Here is a 26,470-nt window from a genome sequence, read left to right as displayed (position 1 = left end):
ATTGTATGATTTTTTAAATTTAATAAATTTTAAAAAAGAGTAAATTATTATTCTCAATAATAAAAAATATATTATATTAAATAATAGTAAAAACAAATCATAAAAATTTTAAATGAATATTGAATAAACATATAAATGCATAATGTAAAAAAATATTACTTTATATGTTAAAAAAAATTAATCCTTAAAAATTCATTGGAGTGAAAAAGCACTTTTATTGAAAAATTCGCTAAAATATATTTTTGTTTGATAATTATTATGAAGTTGATTTTTTTTTTTTTCTAAAGAGTATTGGTTAATAAATTTTAAATTGAAAAATTTAAAACTAGGAAGATTGAAAATTGTAAAATACAAAATAATTTCGGTTTTTAAAAATTTTAGAACTCAATTTTAATAACCACATCGAACGGCCTAGAAAAGCAAAAGAGTGAAAAAAAAAAAGCACGTGCATATTACTATAACTTTTGTATACAAAGTTTACACGCATCCCAATATATATTAAGTGACAAGAAATTGTTCAATTTTACTACGATCCAAATTAGGGAGCTATCTAATCATCCCTACACAATTGAGAGCATTTTTATATACCTAATTTGAAGAAGAGAATAAGAAAAATATAAGAGAATGCCAATGCCACAGCTCATTGACTCATTCTTACTCATAAAATTAAGATAATTTTTTTTTATTTCTTTTAGAACAACATGATGTATAAAATAAAAAATAAGAATTTATTTATTATTATTTAAAATCAATTATTCTCATAAAATATTTTAATTTAAATAAAAAAATAAAATTTATTTTTTACTTCACAAGTTTTCCCGTGATTTAAATCTCACGGTAAAATACAGCATTAGCATCACCATTTGTTTAACCCATTAAAAGGAAATAAAATAAATAAATAAATAAAATAAGTCAAGTTCTTACCAGCCACTACAATTTGGTCCTTTCCAATCATCCGTGTTCCCTTCGACTTTTCTCCCTTCTTCCATTTCTTCATTCTTCTCCATCTCCATCCGCTCCCAACGAAACCGCACGCAATGGCTCGAAGATCCTTACCGCTCCTCAAGCACCTCCTCTCGCGATCTGAACCCAACCCAGTCCGCCCCACGTTCCCGACCCGATCCGTGACCTACATGCACCGCCCAGGCGACGGGTACCCACGGCCGGTGACGATGATTCCAGGCGACGGAATAGGGCCACTGGTAACCGGGGCGGTGGAGCAGGTGATGGAGGCGATGCACGCGCCGGTGTACTTCGAGAAGTTTGAGGTCCATGGGGAGATGAAGGTGGTGCCTCAGGAAGTGATCGATTCGATTCGTAAAAACAAGGTGTGTTTGAAGGGTGGACTTGTTACTCCTATGGGTGGTGGCGTTAGTTCCCTGAACGTGCAGTTGAGGAAGGAGCTTGATCTCTACGCGTCTCTCGTTAATTGCTTCAATCTCCCTGGCTTGCCCACGCGCCACGACAACGTTGACATTGTCGTTATTAGGGAGAACACCGAAGGCGAGTACTCTGGCCTCGAACACGAGGTCGTTCCTGGCGTCGTTGAAAGCCTCAAGGTACCTACCCACGCTTTTCCACTTCCCTTCTTGTTTACCCATTTCGTATTTTCCAAAATTTAATTACAGTTTATTAGTTGTTTTTAATATTATTTATCAATTAAAATTACAATTTTAACTTTTATCGTTATCCTATGTCATCGCTGTAAAAGTTTAATTAATAAATAACATAAAAATGTTTAAAAAAATATACTTAAATTCTGTCATTATGATACCTATCATCTCTATTTCTGTGGGATACTTTTTCTTTTTTTAATTACGACCAGATAAAATTTTTAATGATTGATAATATGTCAAATTTCTTGTATAAGTTAAAAATCAGTATATATATCTTAACTTTTTTATAATAGGTTGTTTTGTAAGTTAGGAATCATTTATTAACCTCAATTGGAAAGCTTTTGTAAATTAGAAACTTGGCCAAATTATGCGTAGATGGTGTTTGGAATAGCTTCTGCTAAACTTATGTATACTGATCTTATGATGTGGTTAAGATCGTTGAAATAAACTTATGTAATAAGCTTTTAGGGTGATTCAATTTATTTTGGAGAAATAATTCTTATTAATTATTTTGGTTTCTTGAGAGATTTTTTTTAATCAAAAAGAATTATTAGTTTTAGATAAATAATTACTTTCTTTTGTCATTGTTTGAAAAGTTTGAAAAATTAAATGGTGATTATTTTCTAGAAATAATTTTTACCAAACATTTGCTAAGCCGAAACAAATATGCATGTTTATCCAAACGTTTCCCTATCGAGCTAAGTTGCTAACAAAGGAAAATGAACATATTCCTTTATCTTACGATTTCTAGAGGGCTATTCATTTTATGATAAAGTTTTGTTTTTTTCTCCATGGAATGTCCATTTAAAAATTAAAAGGGTGATTGTTTCCCAGAAATAATTTGTTACCAAACACTTACTAAGCCGAAACTAATGTGCATATTCTTGAAAACATGCCCTATCATGCTAACAAAAGAAAGTGAACATATTCGTATATTTTGTGACTTCTAGGGTGCTATTCATTTTATAATGAAGTTCCCTTTGCACGGAATATCCATTTAGCTTTTTTTGTTCCTGTGATCTTTAATATATACATCTCAAGAAGTTATATCACCTTGATCCTGATGCAGTATGGGTTTATGATTACCGTTCATTCTAATATTTTGCTAGGTGATAACGAAGTTCTGTTCAGAGCGTATTGCTAAATATGCATTCGAATATGCTTACTTGAATAACAGAAAGAAGGTGACTGCCGTGCACAAAGCAAATATTATGAAGCTTGCAGATGGTTTATTCTTGGAATCTTGTCGTGAGGTTGCCACAAAGTACCCTGGAATAAAGTATAACGAAATTATTGTGGATAACTGCTGCATGCAGCTTGTTTCAAAGCCTGAACAGTTTGATGTCATGGTATGTAAATTTATGATTGATCTTGCTTTGCGGCTATTTATGCATTTTTGTAATTTTGTTTAGTATATTTATGGAGTAACACAGGTCTACCCTATGTGTTTTGCAAGGTTATCTAAACTTAGTGCTATTGAATTATTGGTGAAGAAACAACTTTTAAATTGTGAGCTCACTGGTGTTTTCTCTATAAATTAATAACTGAGAAATGAGAAGAGGCACCAAAGACAGTGAAAATTTACAATAAGCTTAGGATAAATCATGTTCTATTTTTGCTATGGACTTTTAACTGTTCGTTCAATCAAAGAAAATTTTAAGGTTAAATAATTAAGAGAAAAAGTAATTCCAAATTTGACTGTTATGTTCTTTTAAGATTGTTGACAGTGGGAAAAAGGAAAGGAGTATCACTTTCTGCATATTGTCTTGGGTTAACATTTCTGTGTCAGAGAAGATGATTAGTATGACAAACTAGTTTTCATTTTTTGTGCTACACAAAGAGGATGGATGTCTTAGTTTAATATTGAATGACATGTAATTGGAACAGAATATGAACAGCCCTTTTTGCTATCTTGTACAAAAAATAATTATCCATTTCCACAGAAACAGCGCTTATCCTTGTGGAGATTGATAAAGTAAGGATTTCTTTTATGATAAATGGTATATAGCATGCTTTGACCTTCATGGTATGTTTGGATGCAGGAATTTGGAGGAAGGGGAGGGTGAGGGAAATCTTTTATTCTTCTATTAAACGAGAGGAATAAAATAAGATATCATCAATCAACATTCTAATCATACCTTCATCATTTTTTATAAACATTCATAATATTCAAAATTTTAAATTAAAAAAATAATCATCTCCCTTTCTCCCTTAACATCTCCATCCAAACGTATCTCAGGGGAAGTGGATGTACTTAATAAAATATTGAAGGGATGGATAAATTTGTCCTTTCCTTTCTATTGGTGCAAATGAGAGAATCATGGCAAAATAACCTCATATCTTGATTGTTCTGACTTGTAGCTCACTTATCTTAATTTCTTTCCTATATTTAGTCAAATAGAAGTAATTCTAAGTTCACACATACTGTTTGTTTCCTCTTGCTAGGTGACCCCAAATCTTTATGGAAATCTGGTTGCAAATACTGCAGCAGGCATTGCTGGAGGCACTGGAGTCATGCCTGGAGGTATGGCTGTTAGTTACTACTGTACTGCAACTTAGCGCTCTCATCTGATTATGTTGCCTTTTAAAAATTTCCTAGCTTGCTTCTCCAATATTACTAATTTTCAGAACTTGAAAGACTTGGTTCCGTGTATGATTTTGTGCTTGTCTGAATGATTGTTCTGGGGAACATATTTGCCTGTTGAAAAACTTTGTCAATAAATGCGTCTGATTGTGTTAGACAATCATATGAACCTGCTGGAAGTACATTTTTCTACGATAACATTGGGAAGTATCAGAGTGATAGCTTTCATTGATTACTGTGGAGGCAATGTAGCTGATGGTAGTGACAACAGAAGTAGCTGCAGTAATATCAGTGAAATATTGATATTAGTGGCTGTGATGTTATGTTAGGATCAAAATGATTATACTGTTGTGAGGATTAGCAGAAAGGGCTAAAATAGTGAGATGAACCATTGTTGGGAGTAGGGATGGAAATAGGTTAGCCTAGTAAACTTTGGATAAATAGGTCTGGCCTGTTTAATAATTTTGAAGCCTAAGCCTAGTCTATTACCTGTAATAGGCTTTTTATTAAGTTTAGCCTACCTTTTTAGAAGCATGGTTTGGTGTGTTAGCCTTTTCAATGGACATTTAATAGGTTATCAAGCTTCTTTATAAATAGACTATTAAACCAACTAAATATATGTCTTTTTAAAAGTCATAAGATTTATATCTAAATAAATTGTTAAAAAAATAATTCAATACTTTGAATATGTATAATAAAATTACATATTCTTATTGATCACTTTCAAACCACATATTTAATTTAAATAAGTAAATCATTACACATACAAAAAATATAATAAAATGAACATTAATTTATAAATCATTAAGCAAATTTAGTAGTATAAAGTCTTACACATTAAATCAATAAACACAAGATAACTAAATAAGTTTTAGACCTAAAATTAGCAAATGCAACAAACAAAAATTTAAAATGCACAAATAACAATATTTTTTTATAGTAAATAGGAAGAGACAAATATGTCATCAGATTTTTAAGAAGATCTCTTGTTGTCCATCAACCTTTAAAATAATAATAAAATTATTAGAATAAAAATGCTTTAAAAATAGTGATTACAAATATTTTTTAAAAATACTTCTAGAAGTTATTACTTGTGATTTTTTCATCAAATTATACTTGTGATGAATTAAATTTTTATAAATTATTAATATATTATTATATTATAATTTTTATATAAAATTATTTAATACATTATTATAAAATTTATGAATTTTAAATAAGTCATGCTAATAGATTTAATAAGTTTTTTCTTAAGCTCAAGTTAGGCCTATTTAATTAATTAAGTTTTTTAAAAAGTTTAAATTAAATCTATTAATTAAATAGTTTAGACCAGATTATACTATAGAAAAGTTAGGCCATAGGCTCTTTTTGGATGGCCAGACCTATTTCTATCCTAGTTGGGAGATGCATAGGCTTTTGGGTAGAAGTGATTATTGAAAAAAATCATTCTCCGTATCCTCAAAGTATTGCTTGTGCTTGACAGTTACAAACGGTGAATCCCATTTTTGCAGGTAATGTTGGGGCTGAGCACGCTGTGTTTGAGCAAGGTGCTTCAGCAGGAAATGTTGGAAGTGATAAAATAGTGGAACAAAAGACGGCCAATCCGGTGGCGCTTCTTCTCTCGTCTGCTATGATGCTTAGGCATCTCCAGTTTCCTGCATTTGCTGATCGTTTGGAAAATGCTGTGGAACAAGTCATTCTGGAGGGCAAATACAGGACAAAGGATCTTGGAGGGACAAGCACCACCCAAGAAGTTGTGGATGCAGTGATAGATGCTTTAGATTGATTCATTTGCTAATTTCCCCAAATGAAGTCAGCCTCGTATATTCTTTTCTAACTGATTTTGCCAAACATTGTTTTGCACCCATCAAGTTGAAAATAGCAATTTTGGTCCTGAATAAAGTTCATGCAACACAGAAAACAATGTATTGTTTTCTTTTTCAACTGAAGAATTTGTAGAGAAAGTGATTATTGTTTCCCACTCCTATTTAAAAGCCGTGATTCGGTATATTATTATGGCCCAGATATGTATTTTATAGTTCTTAGAAAGAAAACAAATTGTTTGACAGTGATTTTAGAAATGAAATGTTGTCTTGAAAAAGAATTGGATTAACTTAAAGCCCAACGACTGTGGTCCTTTTTTACAGTCCAATGATGTTTGGATCGTTGTCTATGATACGAGAATCCTGCCCCTACAATACGTGGAATCTAGCGTTTACTGAAGAATGTAACAAGATGTGAAAGACAAATAAATCGTGGCACGTTATTTTATATATATATATGAAACTAGTGCTAGGAGCTTCTGCTCATTTGGCAATGCCAAGCGCGATAGAACAATGAATACGGTAATTGCATGTTTCCATTACATTATTCTTACAGTACTTTTACAGTGAAATAAAAAAAAATAAAATACATATTTCAACATATTCTCTTGATTATTTGTTTTCCAACAAGGCACATTGTAAAATAGTATGTGTAAATTAGCGTGCTAATGACAGTTCATAGAATAATAGTAATAGCATTCTGAAATTGAGGGAGAGAGAGCAACGGCAAAAGCATTGAATAAATAAATCTAGATTTAATTTCCACGCGGATTGATGTATATATAGAATTATTATAAAATAAAATTTATTTTTAATTAATTTTAAAAAAATATTTTTAACTACTAAATTATAAATTCAATTAAAATTTAAAGATAGAATAAAATATAAATTAAAAATATAGATTATAATATTTTTATACTCTGATATAATAGCAATAATAAATTAAAATATATGATAAAATATTATTTTTATTATTGATTTAATCAAATATTTTTAGTGTGAGAAAAAATTAATTATCATAGTATAATTAAAAATTCTAGGATATTATTTTGTTATTTGAATTTCAATATTATAACTAAAGGATAATATTATAGTATTAATTATATATCTATGTTAATGTAATAACATATTATAACCAAAGAGAAAAAAAGGTGTAAGAAAGTAAATAAAATAGTAATCAGAATTAAAGTTACAATTTTGTAAATATAAAATAGAGATAGAACCTTGATTAAATAATATGGACACAAATAATAATAATAATAATAATAATAATAATAATAATAATAATAATAAAATACCTAGATAAAATAAATTGCAATAATTTTAGACAAAAAATTCTTAATTTTTTTGAAAAATAGAATTAAAACTTAAAGTATATTGAATATTATTGATAATTAATTTACATTAACTGTTATGAATCATACTGATATATAATTATTGATCGATTAAAAAGAAATTTATGAAAATGTAACTTTAATTTTTTATACCATGTAATATAATAAATATGATAAATTAAAATGTATAATAAAATATGATATTTATATTAATTTAATAAAATATTTTTTATATTATAGTAAAAAATTAATTTTATATCATAAATGCATGTTTTATACCAAGTTTTTTTTTTAACCAAACTCAACCAATGATCATCTATTTTATTTTACCATGCTCTTAGAACTTGTTTTAAATCATATAGAACTTTTTTTATAAGACACTCTTTATCTTTTTTCTTTTCTATACAAGACCTTTAAGTTACTCAACATATATATCTTCCTACAAAACACCATATAAAAAAGTTAATTTTATATCAAGCTAATAAATTCTCTAATTCATTTGAGCAACCATAGCAAGCAAAAGTCTTGTGGTATCCAAAAGAACAATTAGTGCGAAGGTATTCAAGTAGTCCACACCAAAAACTTGAGTATACCTTTCACCACAAGCCTTCCTTTATGTTTGTTGGTAGAACCATTAGCATTAAGCTTAGTTTGCACACTCACTTAACTTCAATCACTTTCCTACTTGAGGTTCCACTAGAATCTATGTCTTGTACATCTCTATCATTGACAACCTCTCTTTCGTTGTAGCTATCTACTTTGGATCATTTTTTGCTTTTTTGTTATCTACAAATTCACACAAAATAACATTGAACCTTTCATAAACATTAGAGAGTAGTATAGTTCCTCTCATGAGAGGGTCATTGTTGGTTCTTTTGGCAAGGATATCAAGATTTCATTTTAGTAAAGGAATAGAGGTTATCGTATCCATAGGAATTGGTAGATATATTCATAATTTATAAAATCTAAATCAATGAGTATGAATACAATACGACAATAGAAATGTTAAAATGCAAGGATTAAAAATTGGGATTGGATTTCATCATTTATTATATTTTTTATTCAAATGATTTAATACAGAGAAATCTCTCCTATAGAAGTTGATGCATATGTATACTTTTTCTTATAGCAATTCCCCACATACAAGTTTTCAAAAATATTTCTTGAATAACGATCCCCCAGTTATTCAATGAAATCCTCCAACATTAAAATCAAGTATTAAAGAGCAATCAATATATTGAGACTTATCCCTATCGTCACAATACATGGAGTGAGGTTCACTCAATCCACAACCAAAGAGTGCTCTCGAGCTAATTTGTGGATCCTAAATCAAGATACTATTGGTTAAAATATAATCAAATATTAAAATAGAGTGAAATCACCACCTGTAAAATTGGAAAAGTATATATAAATCATCAAAATATATCTAAGTTGAATATTACATCCAATCCCAAAAGAAGTTTAGCTACCCATGGTAACTATTACAACAAAAGAAAGAGATAAAAGAGATTAAGATTGATGCCCAATGCTTCTTTGCCCTAGCTTTTTCTTTTCTAGCCTCTTTTTCTGCTCTTTGTTCTTTTCTAATTTTTCTTTCTTAAAGGGTGATTTAATGAATTCTCGCTCAAGTAAGAGAAATTATTGCTTGAGCTAAAATAAAATTTTCACTCAAGTTAAAAATTCTCGCTTGACCTAAAATCAGGTATTCCAATTTTTATTTTTTGCATTTTCACTTAAGTGAGAAATCTTTCGCTTAAGAAAAAGTTTGGCAGACTCATTTCCTTCCTTTCTTCCTTGCCTTCCTCCCTAAGTTCATGTCAAATAAAGAATTCAATAAAAATGGATTAAGGAAAATCTTCATCTCTATCTCTAAATTGAAATAATTGGTTAATTCAAATTCTTGCAAATTAAAAAGAGAATTGAAACTCAAATTAATTCATTTAAGAAAATAAGTGTCCTAACTTATGTTACAAATTATAAAGATTATCACTTACTAGTCATCTACTGTTTCCTTTTGATAGCTATATTCTTCTCCTTTAGTACTTGTACAAAACTTGAGTTTCAACTTTGTCATGGAATGATCCTTCTTTTTCTCATCATCCTAGTTTCACTCCTCATCCTCCATGAAATTCACATCCTTGCTAATAATAATATTTTCAATTGCCGCATGCTAACAGCGTTATAGCCTATAAAAATATTCTATGCTACTTTTCTATCTAGCTTGTCATACTTGTTCTGTAGAATATGAGTAAAACACAAGCAACAAAATATTTTAAGAAATTTCAAAGATACTTTGTAACCATACCATTCCTCAATGGTGTTTGGTCTTTCACTACTTTTGTAGGAAATCTATTTTGAAGAAATACAATCATGTTTGTTGCTTCTGTCCAACATTTATTTGGCAATTATTTTTTTTATGCAAGATGCATCTTGACATTTCCATAATGAATTTGTTTATTTTCTCATTGACTTTATTTTGCCATCGAGTATAGGGAGCTATAAGTTGATGTTCAATGCCTGCATCCTGACAAAACTAATCAAATTTTGCTGAGGTATACTTCTTCCCATTGTCAAACCTTATAATTTGAATTTTTGTAACTAATTTCATTCTCAACTCTTGCCTTGAACATCCAAAATATTTGAGCTACTTTTGCTTTATGATTTAGGAAAAAAAATTCAACACATTCTAGTGAAGTCATCAATGAAGACAATGTAGCAAAGACTACCCTTTAGAAAAGGTGTCCTTTGAGGGCCTCATACACATGTGTGAATCAATTGTAACTTTCTTAATGTTTATTTAGTCACCTTGAGAAATGGCTTTATGTTAAGTTTTCCAAATTAACATCTTTGTAGGATGGAACGGGATCTTTAAATTCTGCAAAATCAATTTCTAAGCTTTTTAACTTCATTTGTAGTAGTATTTGGTGATGATAAAGTCTGAGCCTCTTGTGCCAAACTTCTGTAATGTTGATGGTTTTCTTGATTAGGAAGGAAAAGTGCTCTTTCACCCGTGGATTTAGGGCAAAAATTTTTCTTTTCATTTTTTTTTTAAAACCTCAATTTGGTGCATATCTAGTTAGTCAATAATTGTCTTTGAAAGCAACTTTGAAAACTCTTGGCCAACACTCAATAGATTTTGTTGAATTTTGAGTACAAAGAGGACATCAAGAATAAACTTTGTACCCTAGTAGCTTGTTATTGCAATAGTTCTCTTTCTTTAATGACCTTTGGGCTCAAGTTATTAGTAATAAATATAAATTTATTTTTGGTAAAAATCTTGGTGTTGGGAAAAGCTAGAAAGTCTCTCATTTTTGGAAAAGTCTAATTCTGTTATGCCTATGTTTTCCTAAGTGTTGAGCTAGGTCATATAGGATGGTTTATCCACTACGTTCTAGATTGATAACTAGAATCCTCTTATTAAAAATTTGCATATTTACTCCATCCATCCCTATCTCTGATATGAATTTGGATATCCTTGTGACTATTGTCCAAATTAATCTCTTTGTTATTTCTAGGGGTCATGATTCAATATTCTAGACTATGTCAAATTACGATGTATTTTCCATTCAAATTGCATACTAGTTACTCACTAATTCCTTCCAAAATTCTTCTCTTTGCCATGATATTTTTAAATTAATTTGGAAGTGGGAAGGACTTCCTAAAATTGCTCTATTTTTGTGAAAAATATCTCATGAAAAATTGCTAACTAATAAGGAAAGGTATAGTGTCAAATTCCTCTATTTGTTCTAGGCACAGAAAGGTACCTGAAACTATTATGCATTTGTTTGTGATTATTTTTATGCTAGACATATTTTGGGATCACTTTGGAAAGATAGAAATGTTTTCATTTTTCAGAATTCTCCTATCCATTGGTTTAGAAAGTTTTATGTGATATTTACTAAGCCCTTTTAATTACCATATTCATGTCAAATGGACTTCCCACTTCTAGTTTATTTAAATTAAAGTGGATGACTCAGTCTCCCATTCTCATGGAGCCGTTTGTGGGGACCTAATTTGTGATGGCCAAGGCTAATTTATAACTAGTTTCTATAGTAAGCTTTTCTACTCTCTTCTTGATGTTAAACTTTGGAGTATCTACCTGCAGGTGTAGTTGGTCTTACAAAAGAGTATCCAGACTATTTGAATTGAAAGCAATTCAAACAAAATATTGGCTTTAATTTTGAACATTTAGAACAATTCTCATCCTTTATTTTCTCTAAAAAAGCTAATTAATGTAGTAATAAATTAGTTAAAATAGATGTGGAGGACTCTTTACCTTACACTTGCCTTGATGTAGCTCCATCCTCCTTGTATCCCTATTTGTGTCTTGGTGCCCATGACATTTGGACTACTAGGGTTGTTTCTTAACCTTGTTTTGTATCTTGGGCATTTATCCCTATTAATTAGAGAAAAAAAAACACCAAAAAAACACATAGTTAAGTACTTCTATTTGAGAAAGGTCTTAAAAATGATTTTGTTTAAAAATTAATTTTTGTATATTTCATGTTGATGTTGATAGTATTATTTTATATTAAATAAAATTATGTAAACATAGTTTTTAAATTTTAAAAAAATTATAATATTCAAAATTCAAATTAAGATTTTAATATGAAATGATATCAAGATTTAAAAAGAGATAAAATTCCTTTCTTGGTGTTTTAATCCTCTAGTTTTAAGGTAAGTTTCAATTTCATCTTTTAATTTTTTATTTATTTATTTTGGTTCTCTAACTTTTAAAAATTCTTCAAATAGGTCTTTTCTGTTAAAAATGTTAACTTCATTAAAAAATTATTTTTTCTATCACATGTATTGTTCATGTACTATTCACCTTCATTAGATCTTCAATTTTAGCTTTCTCCTCCACCCTTTTCTCTTTGATCTCTCCTTCATCTTCCTCTTCTTATTCTTTCTTCTCTTTCTTTTCAAAACCTCACACAATTAGAAATAATGTTTCAGATACAATGTTTTATTGACCTTGCTAACAACGATGGAGGTGAGGAATAGTTAATGCACTAACAAGGTCGGTAAGTAGTGACTTAGAGAGTTAGAGTGGATGGAGGCTAAGTTAGGAAAAGAACTCAAAGGCTTCTTGGAGGAGGTGTGGCAAGTAGCAACAAAAATTTCTTAGACACTGCAAATGACAGTGTCAACATCAATCTCCTCATTGTGTAAGGTTTTGAAGAGGATAAAGAAGGAAAGAAAGAGAACAAGAAAAGGGATAAAAAGAGAGAAAAGAAAGAAAAATAATTAAAAGAAAAAATAAAATTAGAGATTTAAGTCACAATGCACAAACTACAAGAAAAACAAAAAGAATTAATGAAGTTAATGTTTTAATAAAAAAAGATGCATTTTAAGCATTTTTAAAAGTTAAAAAATAAAATTGAAACTTAAAGACTAAAATAATAATTTGTCAAATTTAAAATAATTTAATACATGAAAATTTTGAATAAAAAGCTAAAATTTAATGTTTATAAATAAAAATAATAATTAAAAACTGATTCTTATCGATTGAAAGATTAATGAATCAAATTCAAATTAATTTATCAACAATTAAAATCGTGTTAATTGGTTCAAATATCCAAAAGGTTACTATTAAATATAAATTATATTAAAGATACTGTCGATGTTAAACAATTTTAAGTTTAGACAATTATTTTATTCTAAAAGTTTAGTACTGATAAAATTGTAAATATTTTGGTCCTAATGTTAATAAATAAATAAAAGTGTATTTATTATTAATCTGATGTATAACTTAAATTAATGATAAATATACTTTTACTTTCTTTTATGCATTTTCTTAAGTTTTCACTTAGATTCAAATTTATTGATATCGATAAATTTTTTTCATTTTAAAAAATATAAATATATCAACAAATATAATAATTATATGTATATAAAGTCAACAACAATATTTTAAGAATTATTAAAAAATATATAATGAAGTCATATTATTGTTAAAATTTAAATTTTAAACAAGTCTTTTGTTTTAAATTATAACTTTTTTATTCACTAAAATTTGTTTTAACGGAAGAATCCTCTTTTAAATCTTTTGATTTTAATTTCTTAAAGTATAAATTGAAGTATATTAATATAATTATTTAAGGAATAAAATTATTAGTATAAGTATTCAACCTTTTAAATATGTACCATTTAATAATTTTATTTTTTCACGTAAAATACATATATATATTTTTCTATTGAAACTCGAATTTATAACAATATGTTGAAATAGAATAACTTCTTATGAGAGTATTTTAAAATTTGTAGAATTTTTATTTAATTATAAGTTATTAATATTCATATTTATAGTTAAAAATACTTGCGTCACTATGCCAGAATAGAGATCTGAGAGCGGTTCTGGTTTAAATTAAAAGAATATTTAGAACTGTTCTAAAATTTTGAGCTATCTGATGTGTTATATTTAAGAGAGCGGTTAAACAACCGTTCTCAAAAGTTAAGATTGAAACTCCAAAGTATAGGTGTAAGACTAGATAGCGACAAACGCTCTCAAAAGTTAAGATTGAAACTCTAAGGTATAGGTGTAAGATTAGAGAGCGGTACCACGTGGAACCGCTCTCCAAAGTATAAATGTAGACCGCGAATCTGAAATTTGAAATTGGTTTCTTTTTGAGTTTTTTACTGCAAAGTAAAATTAATTTATTATTACGTTTAAATCAAAATTTGGAATTAATTTTTTTTTGTGAGTTTTCTTCATTTTTATCACAAATCAAAATTGAATCTTGAGTTTATACGTTTGGTGTTAACCAGACAGTCTACATCTGCATAAACCAAACAGAAAAAAATAAATAAATTAGTAGAATAATTTTTAACGTTAATAGAGAGAAAAAAGAAAAAAAGACAGAATGAAGAAGTACCTACATATGTGGAAAAAAAAAACTAATTTGTTAGCTTAGAAAATATGAAGAGAGCAAGTTAACAAAGAATGAAGATGTACCCTACATATATGAAAGAAAAATAAATTGTTAGAGAAGATGAAGAGAGCAAGTTAACAGAGAATGAAGAGATACATGCAGATGCGAAAAAAAAATCAATTTATTAGTCAGAGAAAACGAAGAGAGCAGACTAATAGAAAAAGATGAAAAGAACATAAGAGAGTAGAAAAGACAAATAGAATTTATAGTAAAAGAGACTAACTTTATTAGCTAAGAAGAAAAAATGCATTGAGACATGTTCAATTTATAAATAATTTGAAAGACTTTAGAAAGTTGTTCTTTATTAACCGCTTAACAAAGAACCGCTCTAAAAAATATAGATCATAGAGCAGTTAACAGAGAATCGTTTTCTAAATATATAATTACAAAACAGTTTTTACTGCCTGCTGTTTAAATTAACACTCCAAAAACTTATTTTTTATGTAATACGTTTACTTTTGACGTATACTTTTTTAATTAGAAAGCAAAATTTACACGTAACAGAATGTAAATATAAGATTTCTTACCAAGTTAATCCTAAACGTATTAACAAATCTTTAACCCTTTTGAGTTTATGCTCTACATGTGGGACCTAAAATATTCATTCATTTATCTAAAACGTTGTACATACAATGTCTTTATCCATGACCCCAGTCACTGTACACTATACAAATTGATGATTTTGTCGATCCCCTCTAAACAAATAAGCAGCGTTACGTGATTGCTTCAACTACGTTGTTACGTACGTACTCACACTCTCACTCTGCTGCCACAGAAAATAAAAATAAAAATAAAAAATTCACAGAAATTTTCTCAGCATTGAACCCAACTCCTATGTTTGTCCTCCACATGATAAACTCGTCACTATACTGCTGCTAAAATAAACAGTACAAATTCTCTTCCATTGAATGATCTGTCATCCGTTTCTATTTGCTACAATGAAAAACAGCTTCAAAACCATGCCTTGGACCCGTTCTCTATGGCATTTACGATCAACTCAAATATACTCAGTTCATCATTCACAAAAAATTTGTAACTTTTCCCGTGGTCCTGATCCGGGATCATGGGAATCAATGGAGGATCTACTTCGTTGCTCTGCAAATTTTGTTCCTTTGTCTCCTATCAGTTTTCTAGAGAGAGCAGCAAAGGTTTGCAGTGACAGAACCTCGCTTGTGTATGGTTCTCTGAAGTATAGTTGGACTGAAACCCATCAACGGTGTCTGAAACTTGCTTCTTCTTTGACCCAGTTGGGAATTTCCCGCGGGGATGTGGTATGTTATTTATGAAATCTATCATTTTTATGATTTTAATGTTATAATGTTTCAAAATTTGTCATGTTTCTAAATTGATAGAAAAAACAGTGACGTTTTTGCATCTGTGTGCTGTGTGATTAGGCTCTTGATTGAGAAGAGCAGAGACATTGGCGATTGACCAATTTTAACACTTAATAGTTGACCCAGAAACAAAACAAAACAATAGATTGTGATATCATAATAGAACTGAAGATAAGATGGGCCTAAATCGTTCCGGTTTCAATTATGTCGCAATTTTTCATATTGCAAAATATTTTAGTTAAATGTTATTGATGTATTCGTAATTACTGTCTCAGATACCAGAAATATTTTAATATTGTGATTTGTGTCTGTAATTGCGGCTGTAACAATGCCTAATTTAATCCCAAAAGCAAGTTAAAGGGGAGAGAATTATCCAACTCGTTCTAATAGATACTGAGGAAGCCAGGGTGGGTCTAAACGATCATTGCCGATTTCTGTTTGCAACTTGACTTTTCTTCTGCACTGCCTTGATTAGATGTTTCTATAAACTGTGCTGCACTTTTAGCCGCGCTATTTTTCTTTGATGATTAAAACCAGCTAATTAGTACTCATTCCAATCAGTACTACGAATTGAGTGGTGAATGGAATCTTAATTTAGAGACTGGGAGAGATTTGTGATGTAGAAGAAACTAGGTAAGAACAAGGGAGAGCATGGACAATGTGTTTTTAAAATCTTGAACGAGGGTGCTTATGTTTCCAGTGTGCTGCAGCCCAATGGGACAATGGTTAATCGTTTGGTGGAATTACTAAGCTGTTATGTTACAGAGGAAGGAAATAGAAGATTGGTTCGTGGCTTGGTTGGGTTTAACCAATGCTTCATGTCTCTTAAGACTTAGACAAGGATTGGGAATTTAGATTTAAACGTTTGCCAAGATAAAACTTGAGGGGTCAGGGATTAAACTCGAGAAAAAAATAATTTGACCATTAAAAAGAAAGTTATAAAGCTGGAACATGACAAGCATTTGTTGAATCTTTTAGTTTTAGAGATTCTAAAACCCTTTCGTCAGTCCGTACTTTTGAAAAATGTTAATAATTGAATTATGGCTTGTTGAAATCAAGAATTAATGGAGAGCTTTAAAAACTTGACAGACTAAAATATTCAACTCATGCAGTTGTCAAGACTAATTTACGGAGCTTTTCAAGTAACTAGCTTAATTATGTGCTTGTTTAATAAATTATTTTTATATGAGAACTTAAGATATGAATTCGACCATCAAACTTATTTTTAAATAATAATGGACAAAAATCTTAGTAAGTTCTTATAATTTGTTTAAGAGTTAAGAGAAAGTGAGAAGAAAATAATTTTCAAAACATGTGATAAGAGGATTTATCGAGACTTTATCTTTGCTTTTTTACTTTATCTTTCAAACTCTTTTTCTTTCCTCTCCTAAACTCCTGGACTTTAGTGGTCTTTATGAGCAAGGCAATGTTCTCTTGGCAGTGTGGAAGGGTAGCTAAACCGTTCCATATTTCACGGAACATTGCAATCACCATTAAATTATGTCGACTCACTCTCACCATATTAATTTTGCTAGACAAATTGCTAACGTGGGCTCAAATTCACCATCTTATTTTTGTTTAATCTTGCACGAGAATCAAAGTTTCAAGCGCTCAGGAAAATGCTTTTAAGTGAGGATTTGTTGATCTATGGAAATCACCACATCCCTTCCCTTCCTTTTCAGTATGGAAACATTCCCAACGTGCCTTTCCTTTCCCTCCCTAAAGCCCCCATCAAAATACCCAAGCCATTTAAGATCAACTCACATATACTCAGCTCATCATTCACATAAAATTTGTAACTTGTCTCTGGATCATGATATGGGATCATGGGATTCTATTTGTTGCGCTGCAAATTTTGTTCCTTTGTCCCCTATCAGCTTTCTAGAGAGAGCTGCAAAGGTTTGCAGAGACAGAACCTCGCTTGTGTATGGTTCTTTGGAGTATAGTTGGGGTGAAACCCACCAAAGGTGTCTGAAACTTGCTTCTGCTCTGTCCCAGTTGGGAATTTCCCGTGGGGATATGGTGAGTTTATTTTGATAACGTTTTGCATGTTTATACAATAATGAAGTGTGAATTCTTTAGTAACAAACTTATTGGATCCGTGTTCTGAGTAGTCTTGATAAAATCATATTTGTTGTGCTTGTTTCATTCTGTGCTCAGGGTCCTTGTTAAAACTGGAATAGAGGGATTTGTTGAACATTATTGGAATATATTTTTACTCTCTAAAATACGATTGTTCTTAGTCATTTTAATAATTTTATTTAAATTTAGTCTGTATATTTTATAAAAATTAATACTATTTTAGTCTCTTGTCACTATTTAAGGACTAAAAGGACAACAATTGTCTAAATTAAAAATGAATAAAATTTCAATAGAGATTAATTATAAAAGTTGACGTAATTTAAAGATAAAAACATATTTAAGCCTTGTTCAAGTGACGGGGTCATGGTGATTAGTTCAACTAACATTGCAAAGGTTTAGGTTGCTACGACAGAAATTTGGAAGACTATTGGATAGCTAACAGTTTTGAACTGAAATGGAAATTTTTTTTGACGAATTGAAAGAGGATAAAATTCAAGTGTTGGGAACTTGAGAATTAGGCTTGCTTGAGATGTGCAGCATCATTATTAGAATTGAGAAAACCTGTGAAATGGTCCAACCTCAGGACTTGACAGTGTCTCATACTAACGTAGAATTTTGAGTCTAACTAATCTCAATAGCTAAGTAAAGAGGAAAGGAATGCGGTACTCATTATAAGGAATGATCTGGTCATATTCTTAGTGGATGTGAAATCTTAACAATCCTTGCAGCCTCGATAATGACAACTTGACACTCTTCTTATTTCAAGCATTTTGTTAAATTTACTCTCTCTAAATTTGTCTTCATGTTTTCTAGTTACGGGCCTTGGCTTTTAGATATTCACCACTTTAAGGATGCTACTATATTTTTTATCTGCACTGCCTTGCTTAGATGTTTCTACATAATGTGCTGAACTTCTATCAGTACTAATTTTCATTGATGAAACTTTTTCTTGAGAATATATATCTGGAAGCATATTGAAACTCCCCAAGATAAATGAACCACTAATGCTATTCCATGTTGTTTCTACACAGGTTGCCACCCTATCACCTAATGTCCCTGCAATGTATGAGCTGCATTTTGCAGTCCCAATGGCTGGGGCCGTTCTTTGTACACTTAATTCACGCCTAGATGAAGCTATGGTTTCTGTCCTACTGGAGCATTCACAAGCAAAAGTCCTCTTTGTAGACTACCAACTACTTGAAATTGCCCGGGGAGCGCTGAATCAGCTAGCAAAAAAAACAAAGGAATTGCCAATTTTAGTTGTGGTTACTGATTCTGATTGCCCATCTACCATTGACATTGCTTCAATTAGTTATGAGTATGAGAAGCTACTGGCTGTTGGGCATAAAGATTTTGACATAGTGAGACCCCATAGTGAATGGGATCCTATAAGTATAAATTACACTTCAGGCACCACATCTAGGCCTAAAGGAGTTGTCTACAGTCACAGGGGTGCTTATCTGAATTCTCTAGCAACAGTTCTACTTTTTCGAATGGACCTTTTCCCTGTCTATCTATGGAATGTTCCATTGTTCCATTGCAACGGGTGGTGCCTCCCTTGGGGAGTGGCAGCTCAATTTGGGGTCAATGTTTGTCTCAGGAAGGTCTCTCCAAAGAACATATTTGACAATATAACTCAGCATAAGGTGACACACATGGGAGGAGCACCTACTGTGCTGAACATGATTGTGAACTCTAAATTGACTGATAGAAAGCCACTCAATCACAAGGTGGTAGTGATGACAGGAGGTTCTCCTCCACCACCACAGATTCTTGCCAAGATGGAGGAAATTGGCTTTAGCATTTCTCACCTGTATGGCCTCACAGAAACATATGGTCCTGGTACTTTTTGTGCATGGAGACCTGAGTGGGACTTGTTGCCTCAGGAAGAAAGATCAAAGATGAAAGCCAGGCAAGGGGTGCCCCATGTGGGATTGGAGGAAATTGATGTGAAAGATCCTGTCACAATGGAAAGTGTTCCATCTGATGGCAACACTATTGGTGAGGTAATGTTTAGAGGGAATACAGTGATGAGTGGATATTTAAGAGATTTGAAAGCAACGGAAGAAGCTTTCAAAGATGGGTGGTTTCATAGTGGAGATTTAGCTGTGAAACACACTGATGGTTACATAGAAATCAAGGACAGATTGAAGGACATAATAGTCTCTGGAGGAGAGAATATCAGCTCAGTTGAGGTGGAAACAGTTTTGTATAACCATCCAGCAGTTCTTGAAGCCGCGATTGTTGCCAGGCCTGATGATCATTGGGGACAAACTCCTTGTGCCTTTGTGAAGTTGAAAGAAGGGTTTGATGCTGATGCTCAAGAAATAATCAATTTCTGCAGGGACCATATGCCCCATTACATGGCTCCTAAGACAGTCATTTTTCAAGATATGCCAAAAACTTCAACCGGGAAGATACAGAAGTATGTTCTGAGGGAGAAAGCCAAGGCCTTGGGCAGCATCGCTGAAGCCAAGGGTGTAATAAATTGTGGCTGATTGCTCAAAGTTAGTGAAAAGAAGAATATATAGGAAAGAGGTTGTACAAGATTTTCTTCCACTTTTATTAAAATGAATATAACAGAGTGATGAATGAAATTTTCACATGAATTCCAATTTATGCCACCAACGCTATGAACAAACCAAAAATTTGTTTTTACATCATGTCAAGAAACATGGCTCAGAGAAAATAACAGAACTAAAATGGAAGAAAAGTAAACTTGTATTAATATAAATGAATGAAAAGGTAGGAATTACAAGAGGAGATAGGGGGCTTATATAGCCTATGGAATTAACTAACTACTAACAATTCTAACTAATCTCAAGTACATCATAAACCTTATTAGATGTTCTTTGTAGCTCAAACTGTGGGGAGAGCAGGATACTGCTTAATATTTAGACGCATGACAAAGGGGTAGAAAATGGAACCGCAATATATATGGTTCCCAATTTTAATCCCACTGGTCAATGATAATTTGGGATCATAATAATGTGCTGTTGGTTTTCCGTCTAAATCCACGGCCAGAACTCCCCCAGCCTTCGATATAGGTAGATTCCATACATACTTTGTTATGATTGCTACTGCCTTCCTTATGAAAGGGTATCTAAATGCTAAATCCAATTCAGGAGTATAGGCCTGCCATGCACAAAAAACAAAATTTATGAGTGAACAAGACATAAAGATCCATGATTTTTCTTTGGAGAGTGATAGTTTAGGTAGTGTCATAAATCATCATATTACCTAAGCCCTTGGTTTTGGTATTAACAATTTTGAAAAAGAAAATTATTTAACCAATGCTTTAAGAGAACTAGATAAGAAATTAAACTATAATTATTTTATTAAAAATATTATTAAAGCATTTTATTTATTAAATCTTTACCCAGTCTTTACAAGACCCTTTTGAAAATAATATTTTTAATACAATTTTTTTCCCTTTCTGTTACAAAAATGAATGCTTGCTCGACAACTAATTGATGTTGACATAAATAATGAAGCTGAGGGCTACATTACCGTGACTATTGCAATCCAATACTGCCCTTGTCCATCATAATGAATGTTATCAGGCATGCCAGGTAGGTCACAAAACTTGTCTATTGTTCCTTTTTTAGGGCCCTTTATGTAATATTTATTGCACCTCAACCTGCACAATCAATGCATTTGAAACAACTTTCAAACTTATGGAGGAGTTGAGCTTAAGATCAAATTCAAATAAAGCCCAACCTTACCCAGTTAAGTCAAAAGCGCCATTTTTGAGAAATAACTTACAGGACATAACTACATACTAAAGTTGATGGTATTCTAAGCCAGCAAAAAATAACTTACAGGACAGATTCACAGAAGACCACAAAATGTTGATCTGCTGAGACTGCAACACCATTGGCAAAGTAGAGGTCTTGAGCTAGCAGGGTTGTCTTCTTTGTTGACGGATTATAGCTAAAGAATCTGCCATTAGGCTTCCCTTCCAAGATGTCTAAGACAGCATCCTTTAGTGAGTATTTGTGTGAAGCATCCGTGAAATAAATAGTACCATCATCTGCTATATCAACGCCATCTGTTAATTTGAATTTTAAGCCCTCAAACTCATTCACCAACACCTCAACCTCCTTTTCACTTGTCACTCTTAGCAGTCCCTGCATCATTAATTCAATATACCTCTGTTATCACAAACCATAGTGTACACAAGTATTAAAAAACAAAAAAAATCGGTAGAATCAAATGAAAGAATAGTTTAATTGGCAGATAAACGAGAGTTTGGTTTTACTTATTTCCAAGTTATTATCAAATATGCATTATAAAATTAAATCTCAAACATTTTCTGCTGGACTCAGGTTTTGGATAATCTCATTGCATAGTCGTCCAGCAATCATTTTCCAATTCTAAGCATATCTGTGTGTTGACAACAAATTAAAAACAATGTTAAACTCTTCTTTGTGAATAATAGATTTAATTTCTCTTTAGATCTATTTGGCTTACTAATTGAAACAACTTATTCCCTGTATTAATTGAAACATGATATGGGGGGTACGTAGTTTATCCATCTAAGCAACATTGGTCCTCATTCTAATTCGAACAGTGTGTTGTCCTTTTAATTATTGACAAATGCTAATAACTGCTTTAAATACATTAATTAAGAGATTAAGTATAATTTTATATTAAAAATTATAATTAATATGTACATGAATTCATCGTAATTTTAATACGTCTTAATATAATTTTTAGTTATTTATCAATTCCTTAAACTATTGTCATATTTGCAAGACTCTTAATTGTTTAATTAAATAAACAATGCATGGATTAAGGGCAATAGTTAAAACATATTCATGAAAACTAACCAAAAAAAAAACTATTATTAAAGCAAACCAAAAAAAACTATTATTAAAGCAATTAAAAATTTATGAGTAAAAAATTAATAATACGAGCTCAAGCTAAAATGAGTTAGCAATTATATGGTGTCGGAATGAGTTAGCATATTTAATTTGTTAAATATATCTTTTAAAAAGAATCAACAATTTATCTTTACTTAATAATACCAGCTTTCATAAATTTATAATTTAATCATCTATAAAAATTTATAAAAAAAATTTTGAGCATTCAAAAGTTGTTATTTTATATCTTTATAAGATTATATTAGTAATCATTTTTAATCTTTCTTATGCAAATCTCAAATATAGGTTATGCTTTTAAAAATTAAAAATTCTACGAGCATTAATGCAGTTTTGATTCATAATCAAAAATATTTTTAAATTAAAAAATATTGAATATTATTTTAAAATTTTAGGGTTCAATGCAAAGTCTATATGATACTATTATTTATTTTTAAAATTAAAACTTTCATATCCAATCTCATAATTTTAATTTATCATGAAAATAAACTTTTATATTGATAAAAAGTTCAATGTTATTTTAGATCCCTTTCATGCACTCATGCTTAATTTATTTTAACTTCGCTTAAGCTAACGTTGTAGAAAAAAAAATTGTTCACTAGAAGAATATTGTTTAAGCAGTTTTGGAACGCGATTTAAGAATATGTTTTTCACTTAAGTGGATAAATATTAGTTTAAGCAAAATTGATCTAGCTTAAACAAATTGGGTAGACAAAGAACTCTTGCATTTTTAGCTAAACTGAAAAAAAAATATCTTAAGTCAAAATTAACAAGATTTGTATAGTTATTATTGTATAAATTTAACTTAAACGAATTTTTGAAAGAATAATTTTTTTTGTATTTCTTAGCGTTTAACTACATCTTTTAGTTATTATTCCTGTTTTAATTTAGTCAAATTTGTTGATGAGAAAATTAAAGTAAACATATAATGTTTTTAAATTTGATTAGTTTCATTTATAAATATTACATATCCAAAGTATTACATTGAAAAAAAGTATAGTTATTTGGGTTGTTAGAGTAAAAAATAAATTTGCATACCATTTACGAAGAGAAAATTAGGTTGCAAGTGAAAAAGAGAAAATAAACAAAGCCTTAATATAGATATTTTAATTGGGATTATCTTCTTTCATTTACCTCTTAAATTTAATATCTTTTTTACCTTTTAACCTTAAATTTAAATTTTAACTACAATTGTTGAGTCTATTAGAATAGCAAAAGACTCAAACTAGCTCCATAAACAAAAGTGATAGACAATATGTGTGTCTAAGAGAATAGAATGAACGGGGTATATTTTGTTTTATTTTTTGAATGAGTAGGTTTTTTCTATATTAGTTATTTGATGATATGAATTACACCTAAAATCGTGGAGCGAATATTTCATAAATCAGATTAGTTTGTTTCAAGTATGTCAAAAATTAAGTCAACCTCATCCACAGCTACTCCTAATTATTATTCAGCTGAAAATCATAAAATGCATTGAATCCTATAATTAAGGAAGGGAGTTACCTTTTCGGCGTCACCAATTATGAGTTCGCCGTTCTGGTTCAAAACAAGTCCAAGTGGCCTTCCACCAGTGTTCACCCAATTTTCAACCACCGAGTCAACGACTGAGTCATTCACCGTAACTCGCTTGATCCACCCGTCCTCACAGCCAGTGTAAAAGACACCCGCGTCGGCGTCGTAGGCTATGTCTTCGGGTCCTGCCACGTATCCCTCTGCCACAGTTTCAGATCCTCGTCGCATGTGGTCGTTACGTGAAGGGACCGCCAAGTTGGACCGGCTCAGCTGGACCGGCAACAGAACCGGTTCAAACGGTTCGATCTGGAATAGAAGCGCAGCCACAGCCACCGGGAGAACGATGACAAATAAGGGTGTTAAAAGCCATGACCTTGTTCCAGTTCTCCCTTTTGTGCTCGAAACTGATTCAGGCATCAGAAATCTCAAGGTTCAAGGATTAGGAGAAAGTTGCCACTTGCAATCGACTTGTAACTATGATAATTTTACAACGAAATGTGAGCAATATAATAATATATCATCCTATGTAGTTCACAGGGAGAGTGTATGGAGACGTGATATCCGAAAGAAGAGATAAAATATGGAAAAATAAAGGTACTATGAAAGTATATGAATATTATATAGTGAATAAATATAATTCAATAAGCTAATAACCGAACAGTCAAAGTAGTTGAAGATTACTACGATCTGATTGCGGGTCATTTAAATAGAGACAGATGCATGTGTTTTTCTCTCCGGGGAGCGTGTAGAAGTGGACGAATCCATGAAGACAATGTTAATGTTGCTTCTTTCCACTAAATTCATCAAAATAACATCTCATGAGGTTAAGACAATTGGCAAGTGGCGTATTCTTTGTTGACAAAAGAAAATTTTATCATTATTTTTCAATTTAACTTTTTACATGAAAGAGATTACGTTTATCATGAACGGGTTTTTTAACTTGTGCAATTTGTACAGAATAAATTTTAATAAATACACTATTTAATCAATGAGAGGAGATTAAAAATAATTTTAAAAAAAAATTATAATAAAAAATAATATAAATTAATTAAGTAGTGTATTTATTGGGATTTATTCTGTGCAAAGTTTCACAAATTAAAAAAAAAACTCTATTTTAAATATACATGTTAAATAAAGCCTAGATTTATTAAATATTAATAATTTTAAAACTAATAAAGTATGTTAATTAGCAAAAATATTATAACTTCAGAAGTGATAAAATAAATCTGGCGTTAATTAGGAACTCCACATAAATAATAGAAACGATATCAAATGATGGTATTATTTTACATTTTACAGTGTTTCTTCTCTTTCAAAAAAGCAGAAGGCGAAACTTTTATAGAAAATTTAAGAAGTTATACAGGCACCAGTTTTGTATCAGGGAACTTACTTTCATGGTTGTAACTGATGTCATTACACCATTGGAATCAGGACGGCTTATCACACTAGAGTCCTCCTGGTAAAACCGATAGACCAAATCTGGTGAATGGTGAAGAATATGGTAATACTGCTCAACAAATGCATTACCAACAACTGGGGCATTGAGAGTGGTTGGACGAGTAACCCTTAATTAACTATCTGATGTTGATTTGAGTTTTAAGTAGTTTAGTATCATTTAAGTAAGGACTTAGATTTAAGTTTTTTTTATATAAAAAATCTTTAGTGGTAGGTTTAACTACCGTATTCAGGTGTATAATTTGAGTTAGATTCAAATTAAATTAGATAAAAAAAATCTGACGTTAATTAATATCCTAAATTTTTAGGAGGTGAGGAATGAAATTCATAGAGCATAAGCATTTGTCCGTGGCTATGGAATGGTGTGATCATCTCTCTTTGTAAGTACACATATTATAGGATTAGTAACGATATTTTTACAAAAAATCATACAAAGAATTTCATATATTTAAAATTTTAAATAACAATAATAAATAAAATGAGTTTTATGATTAAAAATATAGACTTAAGTATATTTTTTTATTTATATAAATGTAATATATTTTACGATAAATTTTTTTATTTTTTTTTAAGATTTAATTTTTAAAATATTTAAAAGTTAAGATTTAGTATGTGGTTATTAATTTCTCTCAACCTTATTTAACTTTTTAATATTTTATTATTTAAAATTAATATTTATAAATAAATTTCTGTTAATGAATATATCTTAAATATTTATAAAAAAGATTTTTTAAAACCTTAATTCTTTCCTTTTCTTAATGTCTTCTTCTCCTTCTTCCTTTTATGTCTTTTTTTCTTATTTTTGAGACTTGAAAATATCAACTAGCGTATTAGAGACGAGTTAAAAATTAAATTTTAATAAAATACTTCATCAAAACGTATCACAAAACATGCTACATTTATAAAAAAAAA

The 26,470-nt window shown here is 30.5% G+C and overlaps 3 protein-coding genes across 6 annotated transcripts; 2 read left to right on the top strand and 1 right to left on the bottom strand.

Moving 5' to 3' along the window:
* The first annotated feature begins 931 nt into the window (after nucleotides 1–931).
* Nucleotides 932–17,523, top strand: LOC113858448 (isocitrate dehydrogenase [NAD] regulatory subunit 1, mitochondrial-like). Of its 3 annotated transcripts, XR_003503357.1 has the most exons (5): nucleotides 939–1,559; nucleotides 2,726–2,965; nucleotides 4,062–4,140; nucleotides 4,216–4,600; nucleotides 17,513–17,523. XR_003503357.1 is itself a non-coding variant. In XM_027491110.1 (4 exons), the coding sequence occupies exons 1-4, from the start codon at nucleotides 1,038–1,040 to the stop codon at nucleotides 5,984–5,986; spliced, it is 1,116 nt and encodes a 371-aa protein (XP_027346911.1). In that variant the 5' UTR covers nucleotides 932–1,037; the 3' UTR covers nucleotides 5,987–6,308. The 3 variants fall into 3 exon arrangements, 2 of the variants coding, with proteins under 2 accessions (XP_027346911.1, XP_027346912.1); XM_027491110.1 differs by lacking the exons at nucleotides 4,216–4,600; nucleotides 17,513–17,523 and adding an exon at nucleotides 5,712–6,308 and having other exon boundaries at nucleotides 932–1,559; XM_027491111.1 differs by lacking the exons at nucleotides 4,216–4,600; nucleotides 17,513–17,523 and adding an exon at nucleotides 5,712–6,293 and having other exon boundaries at nucleotides 2,738–2,965.
* On the top strand, nucleotides 15,105–20,458 carry LOC113858447 (probable acyl-activating enzyme 2). 2 transcript variants are annotated; one of them, XM_027491108.1, is made up of 2 exons: nucleotides 15,105–15,560; nucleotides 18,737–20,458. In XM_027491108.1, exons 1-2 carry the CDS (start codon nucleotides 15,198–15,200, stop codon nucleotides 20,201–20,203), a joined length of 1,830 nt encoding a protein of 609 aa, XP_027346909.1. In that variant the 5' UTR covers nucleotides 15,105–15,197; the 3' UTR covers nucleotides 20,204–20,458. The 2 variants fall into 2 exon arrangements, with proteins under 2 accessions (XP_027346909.1, XP_027346910.1); XM_027491109.1 differs by lacking the exon at nucleotides 15,105–15,560 and adding an exon at nucleotides 17,351–17,645 and having other exon boundaries at nucleotides 18,737–20,300.
* Nucleotides 20,459–20,564: 106 nt separating this feature from the next.
* LOC113858959 (protein STRICTOSIDINE SYNTHASE-LIKE 5-like) lies at nucleotides 20,565–24,550 on the bottom strand. The gene is made up of 4 exons (XM_027491772.1): nucleotides 24,095–24,550; nucleotides 21,528–21,835; nucleotides 21,216–21,345; nucleotides 20,565–20,840 (listed from the first exon to the last, which is right to left on the bottom strand). Exons 1-4 carry the CDS (start codon nucleotides 24,518–24,520, stop codon nucleotides 20,565–20,567), a joined length of 1,140 nt encoding a protein of 379 aa, XP_027347573.1. The 5' UTR covers nucleotides 24,521–24,550.
* Nucleotides 24,551–26,470: the final 1,920 nt, after the last annotated feature.

This window comes from Abrus precatorius, unplaced genomic scaffold (assembly GCF_003935025.1).
Source record: "Abrus precatorius isolate BTA unplaced genomic scaffold, Abrus_2018 Scaffold2, whole genome shotgun sequence".
NCBI lineage: Eukaryota > Viridiplantae > Streptophyta > Magnoliopsida > Fabales > Fabaceae > Abrus > Abrus precatorius.
Note: the sequence above shows the minus strand (reverse complement) of the source record. Positions and strands in the feature narration are given on the sequence as shown.